At 41.2% G+C, this 20,853-nt stretch overlaps 2 protein-coding genes and 1 non-coding gene across 5 annotated transcripts; 2 read left to right on the top strand and 1 right to left on the bottom strand.

The window, feature by feature from the left end:
- Positions 1–25: 25 nt before the first annotated feature.
- fam169b (family with sequence similarity 169 member B) lies at positions 26–10,076 on the bottom strand. Of its 3 annotated transcripts, none has more exons than XM_026366385.1 (8): positions 8,433–10,076; positions 6,772–6,936; positions 6,089–6,191; positions 5,928–6,013; positions 5,534–5,696; positions 4,852–5,034; positions 4,190–4,316; positions 26–785 (listed from the first exon to the last, which is right to left on the bottom strand). In XM_026366385.1, the coding sequence occupies exons 2-8, from the start codon at positions 6,895–6,897 to the stop codon at positions 497–499; spliced, it is 1,077 nt and encodes a 358-aa protein (XP_026222170.1). In that variant the 5' UTR covers positions 6,898–6,936; positions 8,433–10,076; the 3' UTR covers positions 26–496. The 3 variants fall into 3 exon arrangements, with proteins under 3 accessions (XP_026222170.1, XP_026222169.1, XP_026222171.1); XM_026366384.1 differs by lacking the exon at positions 8,433–10,076 and adding an exon at positions 7,376–7,550; XM_026366386.1 differs by lacking the exon at positions 8,433–10,076 and having other exon boundaries at positions 697–2,778; positions 4,191–4,316; positions 6,772–7,449.
- On the top strand, positions 8,017–20,386 carry ldhd (lactate dehydrogenase D). The gene is made up of 11 exons (XM_026366383.1): positions 8,017–8,227; positions 10,610–10,722; positions 10,848–10,989; positions 11,296–11,437; positions 11,810–11,969; positions 12,077–12,276; positions 15,786–15,914; positions 16,574–16,701; positions 17,273–17,363; positions 18,083–18,194; positions 19,928–20,386. Exons 1-11 carry the CDS (start codon positions 8,093–8,095, stop codon positions 20,106–20,108), a joined length of 1,533 nt encoding a protein of 510 aa, XP_026222168.1. The 5' UTR covers positions 8,017–8,092; the 3' UTR covers positions 20,109–20,386.
- Positions 9,693–9,774, top strand: trnas-cga. The gene has a single exon. It is a non-coding gene; the product is annotated as a tRNA-Ser (tRNA).
- Positions 20,387–20,853: the final 467 nt, after the last annotated feature.

The raw sequence follows: 20,853 nt of genomic DNA, 5'->3' as shown, positions 1-20,853 counted from the left end.
TGTCAAATTAATAAAGACAGAGTCAAAGAAGGGTGGTCAAACTAGTAAATCTCTTAAATCAAGATGGACATTAATATTACTACATGACATAAGATAAAGCAGAGTCAAACTGACATTAAAGGTTAAACAGAACTAAATCTAAAAGTACAAAACTACAGTGTAGATCAATAGCGTAATAACAGGCCTACATATTACCTGCTTATAAGTCTGGTAGGAGTGGCTGCTGTGACTCTGGGGGCCACACAGAGGTAATGTTTCATTTAAAAAATATATATTATAATGAAAACAAACAAAGGCATGAATCAAACCTAATTAGTGGTCTCATAACTACTTACATCATCTTATCACTAAGAACCTGATGTTCAGACTACCGAACAAACAGCTCGTCAGCTGTTTTCCAAACTGCTGGTGTTTCTATTATTGTGGCCATCCCATTTATGTCAGTGAAGCGAGGCTAGATAACAGAAACAGCCTCTCCGCATATAGCGCAGTGCAGTTAAACTACATCCTCATGTCTAACCAGAACCACATGGTTTAACCTCCTGGCTCGTTTGGCATCTCTGCTTCCCCTCTGCCTCTGGCTTCCCTCACAGTGAGGCCCCGTACACAGAGGGTTTGAATTTCTCATCTTGTTTTGGGTTTGGCACTGTGGTGGTCTGGCAGGAGGTCCTGGGTCCAGATCGTCAGCGTGGACTGCAGGGCTACTTCTGGTGCCAGACATTGTGCTGCTTGGGGAGCTACGTCCTTGGTTTGGATCACACGCTTTAATTTGTTGTTCAGAGGAGAGAGCCAGTTTCAAAAGAAACACAAGTCTAGCTTTAGGTTTTGTTTAGGATTGTACATTAACAAAGTGTGTTATGTTGTAAACACTCTTTCTTTTTTAATCTAATAACTTGTACTAACACTCTCCACTACATGTGCATAACATTTGTGCTTATTAGCCACATGTCAGTAGTGGTGACCACTGTGGAAAAATAGACTTTTCTTCTCTATTCTACAAAAAACTTTATACCTGTGGTGTACGTCGAGATCAAGTGTCTTCAATTCAAGCTGAATGAAGACGCCCTTTTTTTACAAACTGGTCCGGGCTTCATATGTAAGATGACTTGATACTGGTCAGAATTTCATATAAAAATGTTGTCTAAATGTGACTGTTTGCCTGCAATGGAAATCATTTTCGTTTTCGTAGGGATGCCAGAATCCACATCAGACCAGTAGCACAGCTTATAGTACCTCAGAAACTTGGCAGTAGGCACTACCTTAGGAACTAAAAGCAAGATCACTGACTATATCGAAGGCTGTGCTATGATTGGCTGTAACCACGGTCTGACAGATGGATGAAGCTGAGTCTGACAAGACTAGAAACTGTGTGAACATGGACAAATTTGAGCGCTTGCTCGCTGCTTGTGGCTAATCAAGTGCCTTCCTCTCTCTTCTTCACAATAATCACCTTAAAGGAATGGGTATTTATCTGCTTTCACAACAGTCAAGTGTAGCCAGAAATATGATGAGCAATCCACCAGTTCTGACAGAGAACTGTACTTGGCTGCAAACTGCCCCAGAGCATACCGAAGGTCACGGTCGGATTAAACCAACACAATCACATCGTCGGCAAAAAGCAGAGTCTGAGGTCCACAAACTGGATGTCCTCTGACTCCCAGCTGTGCCCTGAGAGCCTACCAATAAAAATCACAGACAAGATTGGCGACGACAGAAGAGCCTTGGTGAAGGCCAACGCCAACTGGAAACGTGCTGAGAATACAGACATTTAGATGGATGGTTCAAAACTGGGCACACCCCACTCTCAAAGTGACCCCACAAACGATGAGGTCATATGCCTTCTCCAAAACCAAAACACATGTTCACTCGACTAGATGGAATTGTTGGGGGTGGGGGGGGGACTCTCTTTTAACTTGCAAAGATTTACGTGAGAAGCGTTCATGTGGTTTAACACGGGGCTGCAGCCACAACAACAAAAAATATGTTTAATCTGCACAAAAAACAGAGCATTAAAAAAGGGCTCACGCTGTTCCAGGGGGTTATGTGCTGAACTATTTTCTGGATGGGAACAGGAGGGTGTTGTTGCTTTTGGAGAGAGCCTTGCACGCTTTTTCCCCATCTCATTTCCTGTTTATGCTAAGCTAACTGACTGCTGGCTTGAGTTGCCTGTTCCCTCTCAGTAAGGAAGCGACTGAACATAGAGTCCTTTTAGAAGAAATCCACCGACTCATGTAAATCAAGATAACAATCCAAAATCACAAAGGCATGCAGGGCTTCTTGCTACGCTATCTAATAATTTGTATTATTAAATTTATAAATTAAGGCTAATTCTAATGCCAAACTCTATGTACTACTAGGAGCATATTGTTTATTGTATGTTTTGTGGTACTTATAATAAAGTCATTTGTCCATATATCAGTATAAAAAGGTGTGTAAATGTCATACTGTAAATCCAGTTCAGGTGAATTTAACATCTACCTATTCCATATTAATAGTTTCCTCTGAGACCTGCTTTTGCAAACTAATGAGTCCATGTCCATCCAACTCATGTCCGTCTGGCTCGTTTGGCCTCTTTGTGTGTGTCCTCTGCCTCTCGCTTCTCTCTGTGAGATTTTGTACCCAGAGGGAGCTTGAATTTCCGAGCTTGTTTTGTATTTAGGGACTGTGGTGGTCTGGCAGGAGGTACAGAGTCCAGATCATACGTGTGGGCTGCAGGGCTACATCCTTGGGGAGCTCTCTCCTTGGCTTGGATCATGAAGATTTGTTGTTCAGAGGAGCCTGTTAGGAGTGGAATGTTCATATTGTAAATGCTCAGTGAGGTCAGATCCAGTCTACAATTATAAGTCTCGATAAAAACCTAAATGTCTGTAAACAGTGCCAATGTGGCCAAAAGCTACTATTTCTATCAGTATTAGATCATATATGTAAATGTTTACCACAAATTTCAACAATGAAATGAAATTTTGAGGGGTATGTTCACATGATCAGTTTATGTTTTAAATGTGTTTTTTATGTTTATGTTCTATGTAACACGTTTTCTTTGTTTTGTCTCTCAACTACCTAGATGCTGTGTTCCTGTTAAAGAAGATCCAAATGCAGACAGATGCATTCATCACTAACTATTAACCGGTGCATTCTAGATATTGTGAGATTTTCTTTTACCGATTGTTTTTTTTGGTCGAGGCAGATGGCCGCCCACCCTGAGCCTGGTTCTGCTGGAGGTTTCTTCCTCTAAAGGGAATTTTTCCTCTCCACTGTCGCCTACTGCTGCTCAAGTGGGGTTGTTGGGTTTTTTGTATGATTCTGTATACAGTTATATTTTGCAAGGTCTTAAACCTTAAACACTGTAACGTGCATTGAGATGACTTCTGTTGTGTTTTGGTGCTATACAAATAAAATTTAATTAAACTGAATTGAATTTATTACCTAGACCTGCTGTAAACATATCCAACTTACAGTGGCAAAAAAAGCATGGGAACTATTTGGAATTTCATGTGTTTCTGTGTTAGATGATGTGTCAGATAACGTTTTATGATAAATTAATGCAAAAAATTACAACATTTCAAAAGGTTCACATATTTTTTCTTGCTGCTGTGTGAAGATGGTCCAATGAGACCATGACCTGTGTGTGAGCTTAATGGCCCCAAGATGTTTTAAAGACTTCCCATAGATTAAATACCTGTTAATCCCAACTGGCCAGTTAGAACTAAAGAATCATTTAGATCATAAATTAAACAGCAGGCTCAACCTTAAGCAAGTCCATTTGCTACTGAACACGAAAACAAATGACAAAAACAAAACTGGACCGGGAATAGACCCTTGGGGGACACACAAGAGATGTGGCTTGAAGAGGGGAAACAGGCACCAAAATTAATGGCATAACATCTGTTAATAACATATGACCTGAACCAGTTAAGAGCAGTACTAAGCAGTACTGCTTCAAACAAGACAAAAGGATCACTGTATCAAAAGCAGCTGTGAGATCTAGAATAAGATAATAAACTTTATTAATCCCATAAGGTCCTGTAACGCAGTGAGGTGAGGTGAGTCGTCCACTGCAGCTACTTCTCTGGTCCATCGGGATGTTTTTTGCTTTTGCTTTGATTTATTGTTGGTGTAAAAGAAGAGAAGTTGTATGATAAAGACATTTCTACAAACATGTAACAACATAAGGCCAGTCTAATCTTTACCATGTAAGTAGTGGCCTAGCTGGATGTTGAGCCAGACGTTTCGACGTTGAGTCCAGCCCCCTGGAGCCTCCACCTCATACAGACGCTCACGATGTTCCTCATGCTGCTGCAGGAACCTCCTGCAGACTGAGCGCATAGGACACACAAAGACACAACCTGAGTAAAGTGTAGAGTCAGCTCATTTACACAACAAAAAGGAAGAGGTCCCCTCGGCTCTGTGGGATCTCTATGATGATCGTAGGAAAATTCGCAAAATGAGATTGAAATGCCTCAGCAATCAAACTTCTTGATTTTAGGTGTGTCGTGACTTTTAAGTGTTTGATGTGCCACAAAAAATAAATACATGCTCACTGACTTCATGCAAGTTTGAACATTTCAAAGTAATTGTGTTAGTTATTTCCATATGGCAGGACCACAGCCAGTGCAGCACTGAATGGCTGATTTGATTTGGGCTTTTTCCTTACACTGATCAACAGAAAAAGAATCTTTTGTGTCAAAGTGAAAACAGCTCTCTAAGTAGTAATCCCAATTCATTAAAAATGTAAATTAGAATTGAAAACAGTAAGTAACAGTGATTTATTTAGCGACAACCTGAAACGCTGATGCACAGTGATCTCCATTTAATCATCTGTGTGACCATGAAAGTGAATAGTTCTTATACCTGACACCATGCTGGGTGATAATGGGGAGCTGACTCCTAGGAACTCCTCTGTAGAGAACCAGGAACAGAAATCCTCCAGCATCTGAAGGCCAAGGCCTCTCCTCCTCCAGCTGCTCCTTACCAGCATCGTGTCCAAAACAGACAGCAGGTAGCAGCGACTGCTCCAGCTGTCACACAGGCTGCCTGAAACATGATCAGTGGAAGGGTAACTGTTAGAAAACATGGACATAATTGAGCCCTGGCATATTCTCGTTATTGCGATTAACATGGGCAAGCGGTTGCCTGATCACACATCCAAAAGTTTGCACAGACATGAAACAATCAAACCTGATCATATCTGTTTTCTCAAAGTGTCCACAATGAAATGGCAGGAGATTCCTAACACTGATGTTGGGTCTGGTTTTAATTTTGGATTACACAACTTTCCCTTCTCACAGAATCTTGCCTCCTCATTTTGAACATCTGTGAATTGTCCCTCTGTTTCACACAGATGCAACTCATTAGGAAGTTGTTTTAGTGTGTGTTTGTGACTTACTGTGCTGAGAAATATTGTAGATTTGAAATTTTAGAGTTGTGCAGACATAAAGCTACAGGTTATAAGGATGTGGTCAATCAAATAGTGAGCTGCAGGAGAAACAATGTTAAAACTGCACTAGACAAGACGCAGCAGCAGGTACCATACCTTTGTGTTTGACGGTGTAGAAGCCGACCGCCTGACCATCTCTCCACAGCAGCTTGCAGCTCTCTGTGCGGGGATGAAGGGAAAATTGCACCTTCTCCTGTGCAGACCTCTCCACCACCTGACTGAGCAGGAACAGTATCACCCTCTCCACAATGGACTGCACCTGGGGACAACACACTGACTCACTAGCAAGAAGCTCCCCAGGATAGATTAATACCACAGTACATGTTACCTCACACACATATGGCTCTGGTATAAATAAACAGTTCAACAGATAAAAAGCTGTCTTTTTGTAAGTACACTAATTTTGATTCTGAGGTATGTTTCGTTAAAAAATTCTGAATGAAACTGAATTCAAAAGCTTGATTTCACTTTATCATAATTGCACAGTTACCAACAACAATCCACTCCTGGATTTGTTGGATGTTCGTAAGATGTCATCCACACTCCACCACTTGTCATAAAGGTATAAAGCCACCACTGGAAGGTAGAGGAGGAAGCATTAGTCTCTGCACACACGTCTGTGGGTTTGTGTAAGAGCATGAAGTTCCAGACCTTGTGTTGGATCATCAGGGGAGTGAAGCGCTGCCACTGCACATCCAGGTTGGTCATCTTCAAACAGCTGCAAGTGCCTTATATTGTTTGCTGTTATCGCCACCTGAGCAGACAGGGAGACAACTTCATGCACATCCAAACTCCCTGACCTGAAGAAATGAGTATAGCAACAAACGCGCTGTATTTTACTGATGTCAATCAAAATGGTTAGATTTCTCTGTTAGGGTTTGTTCATAGGAGTGTTTCAAGTGATGACAACTGCAGGATGTTAAAATGAATGTTTAAATGAGGAAGTCAAGGGGATGGCAATCACTGAGATATTGGAGTAGAGGATATTTCCGCCTACATTATTGATATTACACTATCATTGTTACTGAACAGAAACCAGAATAAAAACCCTGAGGGATCAACAGGAGGGAGACAAGTTCTCTTCATACTGAAATATAGAAGTATGAGAAAACTCGTGAATGCCACTAATTTCTTGTAAAACTCATTCTTACACAAGGCTCGCTGCTGGGAATATCTGCAGATGTTTCCACAGTTCTCCACCCTGCTCACATTTGTTATAACAGGCAAATCAGAGGTCACAGGTTGGTGGAAATTTCTGTCTATACTCTACCACACACAGAAAACCTCCATCATCATTATGAAAAATTGAGCAATTAAAAAAATAATAATGGTACCTTCGAGGCCTGTGGTAATTCAAACCACTTGTTATTATGAGGCCTTGACTCTAAAGATGAGATGTACTGTTCAGCTGCTGATGTCAGGTCTGTGTCCTCCGCAGCAGGAAGGTCCACAGGATACATGGCCTCTCACTGGATACACAGCTGTACTTACACATTTAACTGTTTAAAAGATCAGCAAGAAGCATACAGGACCCCGTCATTTTACGGATGTCTAAATTAACAGAGCGACTGTCTCTCTACCAGACTACGTTACACGTTCTGACATTTTAAAGTTGCCCTGTTCATAGAAGAAGAAGGAACAGGAAGATGACTGATGGTCTCTGACAAGCTGTTAGTTGCTTTTAGTAACTGACACTCGGCACATGTTAGGTAAAGTTAAATTATGCAGCTGAAGCTGAATTCAGTTGAATATCAACGCACAGCAGCATTAAATGACAGCTGAGCTTCAGAAGTTTCTATGACCGACGTGAGTGCGGTTCTCTGTACTTTGAACCGCTAACCTAACTAATGCTAACAAGAACGACACGCAAGGACAAAAGTTACACAGCAACAACTACTGCAAGTCAGACTTCATTACTGTATGTTATTAGTGAATTACATTACTGTGCGATGTCTACGTCAGTTCCGTCCCACGCTGACAGGAGCTGTGAGCTCCACCTGTAAATGCAGCACGAAGCCTGGAGCTGCAGCGCCACTCTCTGAATAGAAGACACATCAACCTGATTCCGATGTATTCACCACTATATTTAGTAAGACATATGTATTGCTAAAGAGTTATAATGTTTTTGTATTATGGCACAAATGGTGCATTCGAGTTTTTTTTTTAGTAAAGGAAGAAAATGCATGTGTGTATCTATAGTCATCTACAGTCCAATACCAGGAAAACTCTAAACTCAATTCCAGGATTTAACTTCAATACAAAGCAATGATCTGAGAAGTGATGTAAAGTCTGTCATGTAGCAGTCAAAGGGTTGACAGTGTATAAATGAGCAGCAGACACCTGCTCTTATGTAGGACAAATAAACGCATGTAACGGTGACTGTGATCAAATGCCTGACCTTCACAAATATTTTTTGGTCATTTCTATCGGGTGATACTAACTAAATGCAAATCGCTTATGTGCACTAAAACTTTACTGCGAGCTCATCAGTTATGTTGAATAAACACTGGTACTTGTGGTGTTGCTGGACTTGATTGTGAAGGAGCGCGGCGGAAGTCGCGTGTGTGTGTGTGTGTGTGTGTGTGTGTGTGTGTGTGTGTGTGTGTGTGTGTGTGTGTGTGTGTGTGTGTGTGTGTGTGTGAGTGTGTGTGAGACATGTTAGCGGCTCCTCCACTCGGTGACCGCCGCTGGAGCACCATGCTGCTCCGACCGCTGCTGCTCCGACCGCTGCTGCTCCGACCGCGGCCGCTGCCTCGGCGCCGCGACATTCACGCAGAAAACACCGCGAGAGTAAGTTCGTTTCAAACGTCCTCCACGGTGCTGTCGCGCTGCGTTTACTACGTTTGAGTGAATGTGCAGTTGAAAATGCAGCGTCCAGGTTTAGACACAGCTCAGCCACGCTTAACTTATCTGTTGTCGTGTCAATAACATGTTAACGAGCGAGTAACAACCTGCGCTAAACCTACACTTTATCAGCATTTTGGACAAAACTTACCCAGTGAACCACATAGCTGCTGTCCCGACTAGCTTAGCAACTGCGAACTCTCCCGTGCCGCTAGCTTAATGCTTTTGTTTTCCTGTGCCTTTTGGAGTTTGTCGGGTTGATAACGTTAAAAGCCCGTTGCAGCAGCAAGGTCACACGTTTTGCGGACAGAGGTCAAACCAGTCGTCCGGTGCAAAACACTGTCAAACCCGGTCGAGTCGACCGGGTTGTGATGCGCGTCTTTACTTGCAATTGCGGCTAAAATGGACGCGTAAATAGATGCGTAAGAGCAGAGCTGATGATCACATATGGACCTACATCATGTGGATAGTCTTCATTGTTACTGCATTAAATTAAGTGATCCCCTCTCTCTGGTCTGAGCATCATAATGAATAATAAGAATTGACACTTTATTAGCCCCCCTGGACAGACAGCCATCATAAGGCACCAAAGGGGCTTTTTTTTAGGGACATTTCTACATATATAGGAATGGAACAGGCAACACTGGGGTTTGTAGATAACCGCTCTACCAACAAAGCAACAGTTGCCCTTAAATGCTCTATCATGAATTAACATTGATTAATGCTGTGATAGATCAACTCTTAGGTCCCACAGATTCTGCCACAGGCTCTAAGCAGCTTCAGAGTCAGGGTGAGGTCAGGGTCTCTGTGGTAAAGGAAAGTGCAGTGGATGTGATTTCCCACTAGCTGTTCCATCTTCCAAACATCACAGCGTGCGACAGAGTCATCATTATCTTTGGAAACTAAAGTGTCACCAGGAGAATTCATGTTTTGGAATATTGGGCAACTGTCTTTCTTTCAAATGGTAACAGTGGCATATCTTCCTGTTTGCTAGATCCCTTGTGTATATTTTCATCAAATAGGAGCCGTGGACTTTGCTCCAGCCTGACATTTACTGTGCCTCGAGCTCATTGTCTGGCCCATCATTGGCGTGTTATTATCTTTTTATGGTTTTGTAGCTCTCAGCTGTGCTATTTCAGTGATTTGCCAGCAGTTAGAAAAACGTGTGTTGCATTGGTTGAGAATCAAACAAAAGCCTTACTGCGCACGGCAGGTAAGAACTCTGACACTGATCCAGCAGTGCACGTGTGTTACATAGCTTTTACATGCTCGTGATTACACAACACGTAGAGGGCTTCCTTGCCTTCAAAGGTTCAGTGGAGATAAGATTAGGATTACAGGTATTAGTCTCTGACACTGTCACCTTGATATGACGTCCGGGACCAAACAGAACCTCCACGTTGTCACTGCAGCTGTGATGGCCGAGTGGTTAAGGCGTTGGACTCGAAATCCAATGGGGGTTCCCCGCGCAGGTTCAAACCCTGCTCACAGCGATCACTTGTGCTTAAAGTGAATAGTCTTTGGTAAACTGTGATTTACTTAAGGCAGCATAAATATGTCCCTATACCCTTTGCAGCATTATACTTCAGAAGCTGAACATGTGTAAAACCTGTAAGAATCGTGAGTTTATCTTGGCTGGTTAGTGTCGTGGTAAGCTCACGATCTTCCATGTGGGACATAGGGGTTCAAATCCAAGCTGTGGCCAATCTCCAGTAGGCAAGACCTCCTTATGCTTACCCTGCCTACCCTTGTAAAGTTGCTTTGGATAAAAGCATCTGCCAAATGACTGAATGTATAGGGATGATGATTGCTTCGTAAAGTACACACTTTCTTAAAAGGTAATTTTGTTGTAATAATACATGACCTATGAATTTTGAAGACCTTACTTATGATTCAGCAAAAGATAAACAGTAGAAAGTATATTTTGCTAGTGATTCCTATCAGACTAGCCATTCTTTAACAATTGATAGTTGGTTAATTGTTAACATTTTATAAAATATGTCTTTGATATAAAACAGTACATCAGCGGGTACTTTAACAACCTTCCAAGTTGGTATCAGTACATGTTAAACATTTATTCAATACAGTGCAATACCCAAGATATGATACCTGTAAAATTAATGACGTAGACTGAAGGAGAACAATTATATGGTAATACAAATACAAAAATACAATTAGCACGATATACCATGTGGTGTATGGCATGTTCTTCAGCAGTGCCCACATGCATAATATATGAACAAAATAATGATGCAAAGAGTGTTTTACCTCTCGTGTGATGATTCACTCTCCTTCACTGTGTGTGTGTATGTGCGTTTGTCTGAACAGGCTGCCGTTGTGGACAGCGTACTCTCTGCATTCAGGTCAATATGTGGCGAGGATGGCGTTTCAATGGGGGGAGCTGTCAGAGAGCAACATGGCAGAGATGAGTCTGTACATAGGTCGGTGTGTGTCGCTCTGTCACACAGACACACTCTCAGGATCTTGGTGATAGTGTTTTCCATCAATACAGTGTGGAGTGTAAAATGGCGAGTCAAGAGTGTTGTGCTGTATCTCTGCTGCCCAGATGTCGTCCCCCAGATGTGGTGGTGTTTCCGCGTTGTGTGGAGGAGGTCAGTGCTCTCGCCAAGGTCTGTCACAAGCACCGCCTTCCCATCATCCCCTTTGGCACTGGTACCGGCCTGGAGGGAGGAGTAGGTGCAGTAAAGGTGAGAGAAGGTGTGTGTGTGTATCTGTGACCGAGTGTATGTACGATGATAGAAATAAATGCATCAGTAAAAGTAATATGGGATTATTGGATAACATCAGTCAAAACCATGGTTCTATTTTTTTAGCCTGGAAATGAATGAATGAAAAATATTGAATTATATAGTTACAGCATGTTTGGATGACAGAAGTAGAAAAATATTTACAATAAAAAGACATGTGAAAAGTACTAAAACAAATTTGGGGTCCCTTGGTGTGTGTGGGGTACGTGTATTGAATGTCTACATGTTTCTTCCTCCTGCCTTTAGGGTGGTGTGTCCTTCAGTTTAAGAAACATGGAGCAGATCCTCGATCTTCACCAGGAGGACTTTGACGTCACAGTGGAGCCTGGCGTGACTCGGAAGACCCTCAATGCCTACCTGAGAGACACCGGCCTGTGGTTTCCTGTTGGTCAGTCACACCAGCTCTCACAGTATTTTCCACTTTTGACACAGTTATGAAATGGTGATCAGTGAATCGAACACAACCGAGAAGAGGGACCAGAACCGGGACCATAACTTAATTAATTGTGGTTTCAGCCACCCCTATTTAGTGATCAGCTGATAAAAGCTCACGGCCAGTCACAGTACATAGTGTAGGCCATCCATGTATTTTTTATTTTGAAACATAATAATGGCATTATAAAATAGGCGTCCCTGTTATTGGCCATTAAAATACCCTCAGGGGTCGACCACCACTGGTTGGTAACTTATTATTGCTAGTTGTTATTGAATTTGATTTCATAATCCTTAGTTAACATATGACGTGCCTTTGTCATCTCAGATCCTGGAGCTGATGCATCTCTGTGTGGAATGGCTGCAACCAGTGCATCTGGTACTAATGCAGTGCGGTATGGGACCATGAGGGAAAACGTTGTAAACCTGGAGGTGGTGCTGGCTGATGGGACAATCATACACACAGCTGGGAAAGGTCGACGTCCCAGGTAACCCAGTGCCTTTTCCATCCAGTAAATTCCCTGGAACATGATCTAATGTAGCTTTAAGCTTCTTTATGCTTTTTATCCCTGTTCTGCTTATTGCCAATCTTTAGGAAGACATCAGCAGGCTACAACCTGACAAACCTGTTTGTGGGGTCTGAGGGCACCCTAGGGATCATTACTAAGACTACACTGCGACTGTACGGCATACCAGAGGCCATGGTATCAGCCGTCTGCTCTTTTCCGTCTGTCCAGGCTGCTGTAGACAGCACAGTGCAGATTCTGCAGGCTGGAGTACCCATCGCTCGCATCGGTGAGGCAATAGCATTTGACATCCACACAGTCATTTTTCAATAACACAGCATTTCTTCTTGAAGATGGTGAAATTAAAAGATCTCTTGGTAACAAAACAACACACTGAAAGAAATGGAATCCTAGCTTTTCAAACATAAAAGAATGGTATGATCATCATGATATGTTATAATTGGATTTCAAGTTTGTGCTTAACATTCAGCCAGTTCAAATGGAACAAATAATAAATAATAATAATACATTTATTTATAGAGCACTTTTCTAAACATATGTTACAAAGTGCTTCACAAGACAGACAAGAAACACATGTAGCCCAACAAGATCAACTTGAGCAAGCACTAGGCAAACAGTGGAGAGGAAAAACTCCCCCTAGGGGAAGAAACCTCCAGCAGAACCAGGCTCAAGTTAAACGGCCATCTGCCTTGACCGGTTGGGGAGCAGGAAACAGTTATACAATCAAAACAATAATACAAACAACTACCACATCGGTCCTTGGGGAGACCAGTTCCAATGTAAAGACATCTAATGGAGAGTCTTCCCAAGGACAGATTTGTTTTAGCTTACAGAGGATCGCAAAAGGCTCGCCGGTAGAGGTATGTTTTAAGGAGAGATTTAAAAAATGTTACAGAGTCAGCTGATCTTATTTCCTCGGGTAAGTTGTTCCAGAGTTTGGGGGCTCTAACTGAAAAGGTTCTGTCACCTCTAGTAGTCATTCTGACATCAGGGACATATAGAAGATTTCTACCAGAGGATCTCAGGCTACGTGCAGGCTCATAAGGCTTTAAAAGCTGGGATAAATAGCTGGGGGAAAGGCCATGCAGAGCTTTAAAAGTTATTAATAAAATCTTAAAATCAATCCTAAAACTTACTGGCAGCCAGTGTAAGGAAGCTAATACAGGAGTGATGTGATCGTATTTTCTTTTTCTAGTTAAGAGTCTTGCAGCTGAATTCTGAACAATCTGGAGCCGATTAATAGATTTCTGACTGAGGACAGGTGAACAGACTGTTGCAATAATCAAGGCGTGAGGAAATAAATGCATGTAAGATTACTTCAGTGTCATGAAAAGAAAGAATTGAATGTATTTTGGAGATATTTCTAAGATGATAAAAACATGACTGGACAAGCTTTGCGACATGATGTTCGAAGTTAAGTTTACTATCAAACCAAACACCAAGACTTTTTGCAGTGGGCTTAGAATTATCTAAGAGAGAATCTGAGACAAAGACAAAAAACACTTGGCTGTGTTATGCCACTGTTAGAGCCACACAGAGCCCAGAGAATTACCTGCATGTGCAAATGTCCAAAAGAAGCCCATCATGCTGTAGCCAAACAGGTACTCTTCTGCCAATTATTTTCCAAGTCATCTATGATATAAAACATATGTTATTTTGTTTTATTGATGACAATAAGTGTGTTTCTGTCATTTTAAAATATTATCGAAATATATTATAAAACCAGAGAGATTAAGGAATATTAGATCCTGTTTAAGTCAGCATAAGAGCTGAGAAGATATTAAACTAATGGAATGGAATGTGGTAATAGTTTGACCACTAGAGAGCGCTCAGACTGCACTGAGTCAGTGTTTGTGGCTCTGTGGCTGCATGGAGAGCTACTGTTCCTCCGCTAAACCTAGATACACCTGACTGCAGTCGCCTCAGCAACCTGTTTAAAGTCCAGGGAACAGTTTGCAAATGTTGGGGAACATTATAGCAAACATTCCCCCTACAGTAACTCAGTAAAGTCTTATAACATTGTTTGAATGATCAGTTTGATGGGGTAGGTTTAAGGAACGTTTGAATCTACTGCAGACATTCACATGGAGTTATTTTATATGTGTATATGAGTTAGATTTGTAGAAATGTTTTTTTTAAGTATTTACTACCTCATACCTTCAAATACAGTAGGTGGTATACTCCTTTTGACTGTGTCTTCATCAGCTCAGATATTAATAATTATTAATATCTTGAAAACAGTAGTGAAAGAAGAAGTGAAGCTCTCACATATTCTTGATTAATTATATGTAAAGTGAAATATGTCAAGCCCTTTTGGGATGATCATGACTTGCAGCTCATGAAAATCTAAAGTATCTCAATCCAGTATCTTAAAATATTAGAATATTATAAAGATGAACCAAGTATACAGACAATCAAGAGTACAATACAATACAATACAAAATAATCCAAAAGTGTGTTCATTTAATCACTTAATACTTGGTCTGGGCTCCTCTAGTACAAATTACTGTGTCAGCAAGGTGTGGCATGGAGGTGATAAGCCGGTGACACTGTTGAGACGTTACTGAAGACCAGGTTGCTTTGATATCAGCCCTCAGCTCATCTGTGTTGTTGGGACGGTTGTTTGTCATCCTTCTTGTCAGTACTGGATAGGTTATCTATGGGGTTCAGGTCAGGGGAGTTAGTCAGCCAATAGCTAGTGGTAGTTTTTTCTCTGTGGGCAGGTTTTAATAGTGAACAACATGGCCAGTCCTGCTGGAAAAGGAAATCAGCATCTCCATACAGCTTGTCAGCAGACTGCATTGACTTTGGACTTGATAAAACACTGTGGAACAACGTCAGCAGATGACATGGCCCCAGATTATCACCAACTGTAGACACCTGACACTAGACTTCAAGCCGCTTGGATTCTCTGCCTCTCTGCTCCTCCTCCAGATTCTGGGACCTTGATTTCAAATATACTTTACATCTAAAAAGTTAACCTTGCAGTTTATTCAATTTCTGTGTTAAAAGTATTTAAAACCAAAGAGGAATAGACTGTAAATAAATATTCAGTCAGACCTGAAAGGGATAATGCAGCATAATAACAAAATCTCATTTAGGTAAATAGGTTTGGTCTGTACTAAGGACAGTGCTAGTCTGACTGTGAGAGTAGTTTGCACCGTTGAATTGGATATAGTTCTATATTTCTGAGATGTCCTAAGAGAATTGAACTCTTAAATCTTTGCAGCATTTTACGTACATGCTCAGAGAGGAAGAAAACTCTTCAGATCTTGCCTTTGATGATCTTTAACCTCACAGTATGTGGTCAAAACTAAAGATGCAATTAAATAGAAATTAACTGCAGTGGTATCTACGGACTACTTAAACCAGTTTGGTCCACATGTAACTGCAACACTAAAGTGTGTGTGAAGTGTTAATGTAATCTCCCCAGCATGAAGCCTTCATGAAAGGTAAAACAGCCACATAGAGAGAAAGACAGATAAACTGAGTTCAGGAGAATTGGGCCAAAACAAGGAAGAGATGAAACTTTATTGATCCCTCAGAGAAAATAGTTCCTGCAGGAGGAGGATAATAGAATCTAGCAGGAAGAAATGGATCATAAAATTAACAGTGAAAATAGGTCAATATCAATTATTGGTAGTTGGAAAATACGTTTGTGACCTTTAAACAAAAGATGACCCATCTGTTCAGAATGACCTATTTCAATGCAACACACTGACATTTGTCTTCACCCTTTGTGTGCTCTGACTGTGTGTTAATGTGTGTGTGATCCAGAGTTTCTGGATGATGTGATGATAGATGCGTGCAACAAGTTCAGCAGTCTGTCCTATCCTGTGACCCCAACACTATTCCTGGAGTTCCACGGCTCCGAGCGAAGCGTTGAGGAGCAAGTCAGCACAACTGGTGTGTAAGCCTGCACATCCCCATCCATCCACGTTCTACAGTACAGGGTATTGATGTAGATGAAGTACCTGAAGTCACATGGACCTAAAACTCTTACCTTATAACTTTTATAATGATAAACTATAAATGCATTTTTACTTGAAAATATGTCATGTTCAAGGTGTTTTGTCAAAGAACTTTGACATATTCTTAGACTGTCTAACTGTGTTGAAGTGGAGCTTGGCTAGAATGGAAGCAGTAAAAATGTGATTAAAAAGTCCTATAGTCCAATAATTCATCTTTCAGCTCCTGTCAGTACACCTCTAAAAACAAACCAAATTCATGCCAGTCTCAGCTCTTTTTTCGGATTAAAGATCTTAGCAAACTGTTGGCATAAGTAGATTTGTAAGTAATTACATTAAAGAGTTTAGGGTTTAGGTTAACATGGTAATTATAGCATGCTAACTGTCTAAACATTACATCAGCATGTTAACATTGTGTGCTAGAAAATAGCATTATTAAAAAATGACAGTGACAGGTAGAATTGCTGGAGAGTTAACATTAGACCTGCAGCTGGTGTATGCATGTTTACACCACATGCAGTGTACACAGATTTCAGCAGTGACTAATTCTACTCACACAACTACAGCAACATTTTTGGTCTGTTTGTGTTTCTTCAGCTGACATCACCCAGAGTAATGGGGGTGCCGATTTTCAGTGGGCTCAAGACGTAGAAACAAGGAACCAGCTGTGGAAAGCTCGTCATGACGCCTGGTACGCTGCTCAGGCTCTAAGACCTGGCTGCAAGGTAAAGAAAGTCAATTACCACTTCCCCTTTGGTAAAATACCATGATGTTATAAGCTGGTTTAAGCACTAAAATACCCAAAGTCAGTGAACACCACTAATTGATATGATAGACAAAACGACCATTGAGTCAGATAAATGTGATCATTCATTTGAACTGTTCTAAAGAGATTAAAAGTTATTGTTCATCTCGCAGTATCATATTTTTCTGACTGTGTGTCTGCTGTCACTAGAGTTAGGTATGGAGGTATGGAGTTGCTGGATGCTGCTTAAGCGTGATGTCTTTTAATGGTGAACAACATGGCAGTTAATTACTCATGTCGTTGAAAGGCTTTGTCTGATGGCTCCAAGCTCCGCTAACACCGAAACCATTCGGAGGCGCTTTTATGTCTCACTTTATTGTGGTTTTAAATCCTAGTGGTTGTAAAAGACATTTTATGCTCGTCCAATTCTATGACCTTATCTCCCCTGTGTGTGTGTGTGTGTGTGTGTGTGTGTGTGTGTGTGTGTGTGTGTGTGTGTGTGTGTGTGTGTGTGTGTGTGTGTGTCTGTGTGTGTCTGTGTGTGTGTTTAGGCCTACGCTACAGACGTGTGTGTTCCTCTGTCTCGACTCCCTCAAATCATTGTGGAGACAAAGAAGGACCTGATTGAGAACAAACTTACAGGTGAACAGAGAGAACGAATGTTTTTTACTGAAGCAGACTCTGTGTTAATGATAGTAACAGTGCTTGATATGATTGATTGTGAGTTTAATGGTGGCGCTGTTGCTAACCTGTGAATGTATCATAATTATTAGAATCAGAGCATTTATACTGTGTGCAGAAAAATGAGGGACTAACTGGATGCCTTAAAGGGCTAAAATACAATCTTTGTGTGTCAGAAAAGTGGTGCTAATTAGAATAGATTCTTTTGATTAGATTCATCTTTGATTTGTGTTAATCAAAGAGTACAATTAAATTATACTGATATAACAGTTTTTTACCAATAAGGTTCTAATTTAACAATACTGTATTTACCTTCTTGGACTGTCTATGTTATCTGTTTATGTGTGAAAACACATTTTCACTATCACTATCAAGGTGTAGCCTCAGCAGGAAGTCCCAGCGTCAGCAAAAACAAAGGAAAGCAGTATGCAATTTTGAAATTGGTTGCTGTTGTCATTCAGCCACAGGACATGAGCAAAACAGCTTCACCTGCCTAAGTGACAACAGAGAATCATGGTGTTCAGTCATGTCCTTATGCAAACACACTTCATGATTCCTAATTTCCCACAGTCCAAGAGGTGGTACTTACTAAAAAAAGACTAAAGATATGACGACAATGATTCTAAAAAATAATGTTGGTTGAAGTTAGTGTCAATGTAAGAATGTCTGTCCATCTCCAGGTCCCATAGCGGGTCACGTAGGTGATGGAAACTTCCATTGTCTGATGGTGGTGGACCCCAACGACCCAGAGGAGCTGCACAGCGTCCACCTGTTCAGTGAGAGGCTAGCCAGGTAATGAATCTCTTAACCTCTATTCAAACTGGATCAAACATGGATTCAGAATATTGATCCTTTGGCACGCTTACTGTGCTAACACAAAGTTTAGCCTTGCGAGATTTTTTTTTGGTGAAAGTCGACATAAGATTCAGTTACACCTACGTGAATGTAGACCCGAGCTTCTTGATGAACACCAATTGCAGTTTGTTTTAAGTGCGTATGAATGAAGCTTTAGTAAGTTTTAGGCTCTGAAGTCAGGCAGACAGGCCTCACTGCTCCCTTGTTACACATTCCCTGCTCTGTCATTCACTCTTCGACACCTTTCTCTTTTCCCTAATTCTCTCAACACTTTGCCTAATCCTTTTCACTTGGCTCTCCTGCTTTTAGAAAAATCCACCTCCCTTTTGACATCACCTCTCAGCCATCTCTCTTAGCTGATATTGATTTTAGAGGATTAAACTTTAAGTATGGAGGTTTTGAAAAGACTGTTGGATACTGTCAGCATTTGTACATAAATGGAGAATATTGCTCGACGCCTACACAAGCTTCTTAAAATGTGTTGTGAAAACCTGTAAAAACCACTGGCTGCACCGGGGGTTAGTGCAACATCCCAAAGAATAATGGCACAGAGGAAAATGAATTAGACTGGTTAGGATTTTGACTCATTGTCTAAATGAACCTAATGAAGTCCATATATTAAATAAACTCTATGGAATGCTACAAGCCTCATGATAATGCTGATAAAGGATCTTTCTCATGGACATTTCCACCTGTGACCTGGTGGAAGTTGGGGGAACCCTCTCCGCCCTATGAGCTACACATGCTCATGTATTGTGCAAATGCTTTGGGCTTGTAAGACGTTTAAATTCGCACACACAGTCACAGCATCGCAGGGGCATCTGATGGGTCCCAGAGTCATTTTGCAGGTCAACAACAAGGCCAAAATCTGTTTTGGAACCTCGATATGTGCAACAGATGGTGTGGCCCCCACAGAGCCCCGATCTGAACATCAGGGAGCCAGTCTGGGATTACACGAAGAGACAGGAGACACAGAGACAGACTAAATCCACTGTGATCCAGATACTTAAAAAAAACAATATCTACCAAGTAGCTTAAACTGTGTGTGTAAGGAGTGTGAGAATGTTTGCTGTATATTCTTTTATCATTTTTTTACAGTGTTGTGTTATAAATAAGAACTATTAATAGCATCCTCACATCCTGCCTTTGTGTCTTTGCACAGTAGTGTACCTCTAACCAGAATACACAGCATCATGTACTGTGTGGTTCATCCTACCTTGGTCATTAACTGACCTGAGTAACTATACACTTATTTCAAGCTGAATTTATACACATGTACATTTCCAACTATCAGAAGCAACTATACTGTCACAGTAGATACAGTAACATAAGGGCTCAGAGGGGCTCATTAAGGGCCTTTGAGTACAAAAGAATACTGCTCCTGTCAATCTATTTTTGGATGCGCAAGTGCCTCATGTGGAGCAGCAGCAGCATAGCTGGAATTGTGTGACTGAGCAGGAATTACTTCCTGCATGAGCTTAAACGTAGTTCCATTCACATTTTAAAATACGTGTGATTTGCTGTATTTGACTAATCACTCTATTTATAAGAAAATAGTTTTAGTGACAAATATTGTAATATCAGCAGCATATCAAAGTGGATTACTGAGTTTACTACAATACTGATCACATGCTCAGTTTTTGTTGTAATGTGGTTTGTTTTTGCTTTAGGCGAGCTCTGGCCATGGATGGTACATGCACAGGCGAGCACGGAGTGGGTTTAGGGAAGAGAGCCCTGCTGTGTGAAGAGGTGGGACCCATGGCTATCCAGCTGATGCAGGGTCTCAAGGACACCCTTGATCCCAATAACTTGATGAATCCTGGGAAAATTCTGCTGCCAAGAGAAATGTAAACAATAACACTACATGGAGAATCCTCTCATGATCTGCTGTCCATGGCTTAAACATAGGCCGATGTCACTTGAAATGAAATAGTGTTTTAGTGCATACTGCACTAGATCTGCGTCTGGGTGAGATTGTGAAAGAAGGGGCGTGCTCACTCAAAAAGGGAACAGGGAGACACTGAACATAAATCTGTGATGGTTTGTAGATGTTTGTCCAACCAGATGGTCACTTTTAATAAAGCATTATTTTACAGGATGATCTAAAAAATAAAAGCAAGTCAAGAAAATCACAAATGTTTTCTTTTGAATTGATTGTGACAGTCGAAAGCTTCCTCACTATGTGGGATTTTTCATCCAGACACTGTAGACTTGTGTGCCTGCCAATAACAATCCTTGGCAGATTAAATTTGCACTTTTAAATGCAGGGTTTGCACTTGATGACTGGCTCCAGCTTATCAGATTTGCTACTTTATCTGTTTTTATGTGACTGAGAACAGCTTTGGGCTTTGGCTATGAAAGCATTTCATTGACTGTAAAAAATATTTAATAATAGATTCCACACTGCACAGTGCAAACTGTGACACCTTATAGGAGTCACCTGTGTCACACTGTTTAATTCCTGTAGAAGATGGACAGAGCAACAGAAGGCACTCTGCACAGCATCAGATGTTTAAACTATTACATGGTGTCAGACAGTTGGGAGGAAGTACTAAAGTTAGCATGAGGTCATACCTGGACCCTACAGAGGTTGAAC

Source organism: Anabas testudineus, chromosome 6 (assembly GCF_900324465.2).
Source record: "Anabas testudineus chromosome 6, fAnaTes1.2, whole genome shotgun sequence".
NCBI lineage: Eukaryota > Metazoa > Chordata > Actinopteri > Anabantiformes > Anabantidae > Anabas > Anabas testudineus.
This window is presented reverse-complemented; position numbering and strand designations above follow the sequence as displayed.

Bases quoted from the DNA above. Each gene is read 5' to 3' on its own strand.
- fam169b (XM_026366385.1), bottom strand. From the start codon at position 6,897: ATGTATCCTGTGGACCTTCCTGCTGCGGAGGACACAGACCTGACATCA. The intron at 5,697-5,927 runs GTAACTGTGCAA...TGTTGTCCCCAG, and splicing joins CCAGGAGTGGATTGTTGTTG to GTGCAGTCCATTGTGGAGAG. The intron at 5,035-5,533 runs GTATGGTACCTG...ATCATGTTTCAG, and splicing joins CTACACCGTCAAACACAAAG to GCAGCCTGTGTGACAGCTGG.
- ldhd (XM_026366383.1), top strand. From the start codon at position 8,093: ATGTTAGCGGCTCCTCCACTCGGTGACCGCCGCTGGAGCACCATGCTG. The intron at 11,438-11,809 runs GTCAGTCACACC...TTGTCATCTCAG, and splicing joins CGGCCTGTGGTTTCCTGTTG to ATCCTGGAGCTGATGCATCT. The intron at 16,702-17,272 runs GTAAAGAAAGTC...GTGTGTGTTTAG, and splicing joins CTCTAAGACCTGGCTGCAAG to GCCTACGCTACAGACGTGTG.